The sequence below is a fragment of the Antrostomus carolinensis genome, unplaced genomic scaffold (assembly GCF_000700745.2).
Source record: "Antrostomus carolinensis isolate BGI_N321 unplaced genomic scaffold, ASM70074v2 scaffold28546, whole genome shotgun sequence".
Taxonomy (NCBI): Eukaryota; Metazoa; Chordata; class Aves; order Caprimulgiformes; family Caprimulgidae; genus Antrostomus; species Antrostomus carolinensis.
This window is the reverse complement of record NW_010321747.1, coordinates 7,743-16,202: the sequence shown is the minus strand read 5'-3', so window position 1 is coordinate 16,202 and position 8,460 is coordinate 7,743. Positions and strand designations below refer to the sequence as shown.

Below are 8,460 nucleotides of genomic sequence, written 5' to 3'. Positions count from 1 at the left end.
GGACCCACAGGAGAACCCTTGGGTTCCTCTTGGCCCAACTTCTGGTCTCAGCACTCATGGTGCAGGCAGAGTGCGGGCAGAGCACAGTGGGGTGCAGGGGGGCAGATGTACCCCCCCCAGGACAGGTCAAACTGGGAAGGACCCTCTGGGTGCTGGTGCCCAGGGTTGGACCTTGCACTTTGGTGCACGTGAGGCAGGACATGAAAGGGCAGCGGCCGGAGATGGAAGTTGATCTGGAGGCAGAAGAGGAAGATGAAAGGTCTCAAAATTAGGGAGATGCTCTGGCATGGAGGAGGGTCTCCTTCAGCCTGTGGCTCTGCTCCCTCTGTCTCGGGGTGATGCTGTCCCCAGCCAGGAAGGGGACTGTGGTCAGGCTGAAACAGAGCCTTGTCCCACCCACGGTCACAGCTGCCACCATTGAGAGGCTGCTCAGATGCTGCCCTCACACTAAACCAACACTGTCCTCTACCTGCCACCACCCAAGACGTGAAGATGTTTTATAGCTTCACAAGGGCCCATGGGGCTGCACAACCAAAACCCCAACCTCTGCCAGGACCCAGCTCCTGGGCCAACCTCTCCCCAAAACACTGGGGGAGATGCCCCATCCCCAAACCCTCTCTGTGCCTGAGATCTGGCGGGGTTGTGACAGTGGTGCAGCACCCGCTGCTGCTCTTCTCAAGGCTTCCTGTGGTTTTAAGGTGTTGGCTGCATCTGGGCTTGCTCTATCTCGAGATGAAAGGTGCCCCCTTGGGCTGCGTCCTCTCCCCGCTCACTCAGGGCTTGCAGGGTTTTTGTGGTGGCTCAGACCTGAGCTTTGAAGAAAAACAGATGATGTTTTGCAATCGACGGGGCCGCTCCCCTCCCTGCCTCTGTGATCTTATCACGAGCACCAGGAGCACCCACAGCCCTTGGGCACAGGGGGTGGCTGTGGTGGTGACGGTCCCCATCCCACAGCCTGTGGATCCTGGGGGTCCTGGTGGGGGTCTCCACGCTGGCACCCATCATACATGAGGCCACCAGCACAGCAAAGTCACTAGTGCAAACTGCAGCTGGAGGGACCAAGGGCTGCTGGAAGCTGCTCCCCGCTTGGCCTGGGGATGAGATGGCCTCATGGAGATGTTTGGTCCAGGCTGCCCATCAGTCCCCTTCCCTGGTGACCCCCGCGGTGGTGGCTGTTGAGCTGCTGCTCTCTGGCTCCTCCCTCACTTTGGTCTGGAACAGAGGAGGGGATGGAGGAACCCCTGCCCCAAACCTCTGCCAGCAAATCCCCTTTGTGTCCCCGCTCCTCGCAGCGATGCTGCCCACAGCCCCCATCCCACCAGGGCTCACTGGGTGCTGAGCTCGGGCAATGCCGCGGTTTGGAGGAGCATCATCCTCTTATTAGGAAGAAGTTCTTCACTGTGAGGGTGGTGAGACAGTGTCCCAGGTTGCCCAGAGAAGCTGTGGCTGCTCCTCCCTTGAAGTGTTCGCGGCCAGGTTGGATGAGGCTTTGAGCAACCTGGTCTAGTGGAAGGTGTCCCTGCTGCTGGCAGGGGGGTTGGGACTGGATGAGCTTTAAGGTCCCTTCCAACCCAAACCAGTCTGGGATTCTATGATTCTATGATCCTTCCTACAAGTCTTTTACCAGCTCAGTGAGCCCTGAGCTCATGAACCCCCTGTGCCACCCCTTGGGACATGCTGGGGAAAGCCAGGCAGAGCTCATGGTCCCAGAAACAACCCCGGCCCTGCAGATATCACAGACAAAACCTCCATTTCAAGCGAGCTGGTGTTTTCTCTGCAGCTCTGCTGCATCAGGTGCCCCAGCTGAGCCAGGAAAGCCCCTAACCTGTGCCCAGAGGAAGAGGAGGAGTGACGAAGGCATGTGCTCACTGTTGACAGCTCTGAGCACTCATTTGACTAAAGGAGAAATTCCAGGTGTCAGCTCAAAAACAACAAGTTTGCAAGACAGAAAATGCTTCTATTTGCCTTAATTTGGTGCCATAACCAACCATAACCATAACCAACCCCATAACCAACCATAACCATAACCAACCATAACCAACCATAACCATAACCAACCAGCCACGTGAGCCCAGGGTGACCGTGCCGGAGGGCTCCGGGTGATGGAGGTGAACTGAGGTGCCAGACTCCCCACAGGCTCCTCTCCACCTCAAGGTTTTGCCCAGGTTGGGTTGAAGCTGGGAGGCTCCCGGTGTCACCGACAGCTCCCTGGGTGACGTTGGGTGAACAGCTGAGCCCACCTGTGTTTTTCCAGGTGGCTTTTCTAGGGGTTTCTTAGGATGGAGAGGAGGAAGAGGAGGGGAAGGCAAGAAAAAGGGTCATAAACAATAAACAGAAGAGGAGAAGCTCCCTGGATGGTTTCAGGCTGCGTGAGCAGCTCCCATCTCCCCTGGACCCTCTAAGCTGACCCAGGTCCCTGTGTCCCAAAGGAACAACAACGATGGGACAACGAAGCCAAAAGCCCCTTTGCCAGCTATGGGGGTCAAGTGGCACTGGGGGATTGGGGGGATGTGGATGGTATTTTGGGTTGCAAAGCCCAGCAGCCTGGAGAGGAGGGTGGTGGCCAAGAGGAGCAGCACGATGCTGCCGAGCTCCTCCACGCTCCATGACTGTCCCTCCGTCCCCCATCACGATGGGGTTGGTTGGGCCCAGCAGCCAAGGGTGGGTGCAGGGAGCTGTGAAAATCAGGGGCAGACATGAGGGTGTGAAGGTGTCAGGGTCCAGAGGCCTGAAATCTTGAGACCCAAGAGGAAAATGAAGCAAAAGAGGAAGAGGAGAAAAGGGAAATGGAAAGAGTAAGAGGCTGGGGGTGACGGAGGAGAAGTGAAATCGGTGCCGGGAGCACTGGGGTGAAAGCGGAACCACGGGGGCTGTGGGATGGGCAGGTCAGAGAATCATCACAGAAACACAGACTGGTCTGTCTGGGTTGGGAGGGCCCTTAAAGCTCATCCAGTCCCACCCCCCCTGCCAGCAGCAGGGACACCTTCCACTAGACCAGGTTGCTCAAAGCCTCATCCAACCTGGCCAAGAACACTTCCAGGGAGGGGGCATCCACAGCTTCTCTGGCCAACCTGGGACACTGTCTCACCACCCTCACACCAAAGAATTTCTTCCTCACATCTCAGCTCCATCTCCCCTCTGCCACTTTCAAGCCATCACCCCTTGTTCTGTCACTCCCTGCCCTTGGCCAAAGTCCCTCCCCAGCCTTCCTGGAGCCCCTTCAGGTACTGGGAGGCCACTGGAAGGTCTCCCCGGAGCCTTCTCTTCTCCAGGCTGAACAGCCCCAACTCTCTCAGCCTGTCCTCACAGCAGAGCTGCTCCAGCCCTCGCATCATCCTCCTCTGGTGGCCTCCTCTGCACTGGCTCCAGTAGCTCCATGTCCTTATGCTGTTGGTGTCCCCAGCACTGGAGGCAGCACTGCAGGTGGGGTCTGAGGAGAGCGGAGCAGAGGGGCAGAAACCCCTCCCTCGACCTCCTGGCCCATGAGATGTCCCCTCACAGGCTCTGCCCCAGGGGCCACACATGCAGCGTGGCTGCGTTCAGCGAGTTTCTCCTACAGCATCGAGGACAAGGGACCTCTCAGTAGCTTTCTTTTTGCATGGTGGGATCCTATTCATCCCTCCCAGCCCGGGGCTGGTTTTAGCTCAACCAGGGCTTAAATCACAGCCCATTTTTCCTGCTGCCCCAGAGGACAGAGCCCAGAGAGTTGGGGGGCAGCTGGGGAGCAAGGTGCTGGCATCTCCCTGGGCAGGGAGGAGGGGGCGAGGGGGGGCACAGTCCCACCTCTGCCCCAGTGCAAAGGGGATGTGGGGGCACACAGGATGCTCAGTGCCAGGGACTCCCCCACCAGCTGCAGTCTTTGCCCTTCCCCCAGGTTATTTTTGCCACCCCTTTGACTCAGAAGCAGAACCTGGGCAGCAGTTGCTTCGTTAGTCCCTCGTTAGCTCCGTAATGAGCAGGGGTGAGGTTATAAACGTGCCCCTCTGCTCCTCTCTGGGGTTCCTGCAGTGGGGCAGGATCTGGCCAGAGGGATGGGGTGAGTCCAGGTGCAGCAGCACTGGGATTTGGAGCTTTGCAAATTCCCAAAGTAGCCAAAAAACCCTCTTTGCACCACCCAAAGGTGCCTGGTTTGGAGCCACAGCTGGGGTGGGACCAGCTCTAGTTACCAGTAGCTGTGGGGGGAGCTGGGGCTGGATCCAGACCTGGAGCCCTGTTCCTGGTGGTGGTGGTCTCGGTGCAGTCGCTGTGACCCTCTCCCCACAGGGCAGCAAGGAACGCTTCCACTGGCAGAGCCACAATGTCAAGCAGAGTGGTGTGGATGACATGGTCCTGCTCTCCAAGATCTCCGAGGAGGCCATCGTGGAGAACCTCAAGAAGCGTTTTATGGATGATTACATCTTTGTATCCTTCCCAGGGCAGTGGGACGGGGCTGGGGAGCAGCGGGGCTGTGCTCCAAGGCTTTGCCAGGGTGTGGGCCAAACTGGGGCTGCCCCAGTGCTTGTAGAGTGTCCCATCCCCACGCTGTGGTGGGACAAGATTGGGATCAGCTGGGGGAATGCCACCATTCCCAAGCTGAGTTGTGCTCAGTGGAGATGCTGGAACTGTGTTCCCCATCCTGCCATGTCCTGGGACCCACATTGGTCCTTCCTTTGTGGTCACAAAGCCTGAAGCAAAGAGCACTGAGCAAAGCTCCTCATCTGCTGTGTCCCATTGCTCCTGCACACTGGAGACCTCCCACCAAGAGGGATTGACCCCAGTGGCTTTAGTGGCATCATCAACCAAACCCCTCCAATGCCCACAGTGTGTCCTGGCTCCTCTGCACCCACAGCAAACCCTGGATGGAGTGGGAGCATCCTGGCAGGCACAGGGAGGAGGTGCCACCCATGTCATTCCACATGGGACCCAAAGCTCCCACCGTGCCTGATGTTGGGAGTCACAGTCCAGAGGTTTTTCCAGTTGCTGGCTCCCATCACAGTCACAGAATCACAGAATCCCAGACTGGTGGGGTTGGAAGGGACCTCAGGAGATCATCCAGTCCAACCCCCCTGTCAAAGGAGGGTCCCTACACCAGGTTGCACAGGAAAGTGTCCAGGTGGGTTGGAACATCTCCAGAGATGGAGACTCCACACCCTCTCTGGGCAGCCTGTCCCAGGGCTCCAGCACCCTCACAGTGGAGAAGTTTTTCCTTAAGTTTGTCTGGAACCTCTGATTTCCCAGTTTGTGCCCATTGCCCCTTGACTGCTGGGCACCATGCACAAGGCTGGGTGGCTGTGGGGTGGTGTCCTGATGTCCCCACACTCATGATTCAAGATGCTGAGCCCTTCCCTCACTCACCCCACAATCACTTGGAGCTGCCAACAGCTCAGCACCCCGACACCATCACACTCGCTTCACCTGCAGCCCAGCTCTGGTGGGTGACAGGCTCTGGTGGGGAAGGGGACAGGGTCCCCCTGGTGCTGAGCGGGGCTGAGCCTTGCTCACTCACCCCACTGCAAGCGGCTGTGGTTTCCCTGAAGATGCTGCTCTGTCCTTACAAGGCGATGCCGAGTCCTCGCCGGCGGTGACGCAGCCGCCCTCCGCTCTGTCAGCAGCCCTGGGCTTTTTACATGTGTTTAAGGCTTTGGTTTGGGGATGGTTTATTTTTGGTTTTGTTTTTTTTTTCTTCTTCTGAAGAAAAAAATACCCCACGCAGCCTCTTTCTTCCTTTTTCTTGGTGTGGTGCTGAGCGCAGGGCCCCATCCAGCCGTGACTCAACACCCAACGCTTCTGCATTTCCCAGAACAGCCCCTCTCGTCCCGCCCGACACCTCCAGGGTGGGTTGAATATTCAATTTTACCTCTTTTTTAAAAAAAATGGCCTGAAAAAAGGACATTGAAGGTTTAGGGTGACGCCGCTGGCACCACTTCATCCCCAACCTCCTCAGCACCAGCTCCAGGGTGCTGGGGGCTCATCCCCATCCTGCTGCTCCATCATTTCCAGGTGCAATTCCCAGTTTTTCCGTTCCCCTGCCCACAGCCGGGTGACTCGAGGAGGCTGCAGGCAGGGCTGAGGGATGTGGAGTGGCTGGGAAAGGCAGAAGCTGGTGGTTTCTGCCCTCTCCGTGCCTCAGTTTCCCTGGTTGTACCATGGAGATCATCTACTGCTGCACAAGCCACAGATGGAGCGTGAGCAGAAGGTGAATTCCAGGAGGCTGCAGGATGCTGGAACTGCTGCTTCTGGAGCTCATCCTCAAGCAGAGACCAGGGGAAATGACAGGAAGATGTGGCAGGGGAGGGTGAGGTTGGCCATGAGGAAAAGGTTCTTGAGGCAGAGGGTGGTGGAGCACTGGAACAGGCTCCCCAGGGAGGTGCTGATGGCACCAAGCCTGACAAGATTCCAGCAGCATTTGGCCAAGGCCCTCAGGGACATGGTGTGAATGTTGGGATTGTCCTGTGCAGGGACAGGAGTTGGACTCCTTCATCCTGGTGGGTCCCTCCCAACTCACCACATTCCATGACTCTATGATGCTCCCGCTGTTCCCTGCACTGATCACGCTGCGGGGACACCCTGGGGACAAGGGAGTGAAGGACTTTGTGGAGAGCATCAAGTCACAGCAGCAGCTCTGCTGGCCCCTGCGCTGTGAACACTCCTGGTGCAGCTTCTAGGATGAGGCAGGGACCCCCACCACCCACTTTCCTGTCATCACTCTCTGGAGAAGGGAAGGAACATGGGAAGGGGGGGACATGGAAAAGGACACCCAGACCTTGACCTGTCACTCAGACCTACATCGGACCAGTGCTCATCTCCGTCAACCCCTTCAAGCAGATGCCGTATTTCACCGACCGCGAGATCGAGATGTACCAGGGGGCGGTGAGGCTGCTGGGTGCTGGCTGGTGGGGTCAACCAAGGGGTCATTGGGTTTAATTTGGTGCAAAACACCTTGGGAAGGGGTGTCCCATGAGTGTCCTCACCATCCCCCACCACCTTTGGGTGCTGCAGGGGTTGGTGCTGCCAAACATCTTGATGGAGAGTCAGTGATGATGAGACTTGTGAGGAAATTCACATTCCTGGGAAATTCAGCTCATAAATACACCCCAAACCAACCCAAAGGGGGTCAAATCCAGCCCGAGGGACTCGCTCTGCTCCAAGGAGCTTCCCAAGGAGGAGGGAAGAGTCAAAAACCCATCTGATGAGCTCATGGTGGTGGCCAGGGACTGATGCCCCATCCCTGCCCTGTGCCACTGCCCCGTGTGACACACGGGTGGGGTGAAGGGGGCTTGGGGAGGGGCTCAGGGTGGGGAGCTGATGGCTGCTCTGTGCTCAGCACTGCTCTCCTTGTCACCCCGTTTTTAGGCTCAGTATGAGAATCCCCCCCATATCTATGCCCTGACCGACAACATGTACCGCAACATGCTGATCGACGGGGAGAACCAGTGCGTCATCATCAGGTACTGGGGGGTGCAGCTGGGGACCCTGTGACACTGCCCCGGGGCTGGCTGCCCCCCTCACCCCCTCTCCCCACGTCCTGGGGGGGACATCCCAGCTAAACGAGGCAGCTGGGAAGTGGCAAGAGGTGGTGGTGGTGGGTCACAGAATCCCAGAATCACCTCGGTTGGAAAAGTCCTTAAAGATCATTGAGTCCCATCATGAACCCAACACTGACCAGTCCCCGACTAACCCATGTCCCTCAGCACTGTGTCTACACGACTCTTCAATCCCTCCAGGGATGGGGACTCCACCACTGCCCTGGGCAACCCCTTCCAATGCCTCACAACCCTTTCAGCAAAGAAATTCTTCCTCACATCCCATCTCAACTGCCCTTGGTGCAACTTGAGGCCATTTCCTGGGGGACCCATCTCATGGGGGTGCATGGGGGGGACCCCAACGTCCTGGGCTGTGACTGGGTTGTCCCAGGCAGGGTAAGAACCTTGTGCAATGCACCTTTCCGGCTGAGTGTTGCAAGGAGGATGGTCAGGATGTGGGGCAAGGCTGGAGACTTCCCCCCCCTGGGGTTCCCAAGTCTCCCTCCTCCCCTTCAAAATTCAGCAACAAGAAATCCAACATCTCCTCCTGGAGCAGCTCCTCACCCAGCCTTGCTCCAGCCCCCTTCTACACCAGATCACCCTCAGAGCTCTCAGGCAGCTCCATCCCCAGAGTCCACATGCTCAGAATGCTCAGCAAGAGGGAGGTCACAGCCCCCATCACTCGCTGTCACCCCCCCGTCTCTGCTCCAGTGTCCCACCCTGAAGCACCCCAGGATGGGCAGCTCTGGTGGGGCCGTTTCACATCTCCTCTGCTTTGACATTCACACAGTGGAGAAAGCGGGGCTGGGAAAACGGTGGCAGCGAAATACATCATGGGCTACATCTCCAAAGTGTCCGGGGGTGGTGAGAAGGTGCAGGTATGGCTCTGTGTGTGTCCCCAACATCTCCATCACCCCCCCAATCGCTCCCCCCTCATCTGATGGTGGCACACGGAGCA

General features: G+C 57.8%; 1 protein-coding gene across 1 annotated transcript in view; it reads left to right on the top strand.

Moving 5' to 3' along the window:
* The window catches only part of MYO1F (myosin IF), a gene marked incomplete at its 3' end in the record, with an annotated part of 16,569 nt that overhangs the window by 433 nt on the left and 7,676 nt on the right, over positions 1-8,460 (top strand). The window contains exons 2-5 of the mRNA XM_010170055.1: positions 4,264-4,401; positions 6,760-6,849; positions 7,333-7,427; positions 8,293-8,380. Coding sequence (XP_010168357.1) covers positions 4,264-4,401; positions 6,760-6,849; positions 7,333-7,427; positions 8,293-8,380 — 411 coding nt within the window. The remainder of the gene's footprint in view (positions 1-4,263; positions 4,402-6,759; positions 6,850-7,332; positions 7,428-8,292; positions 8,381-8,460) is intronic.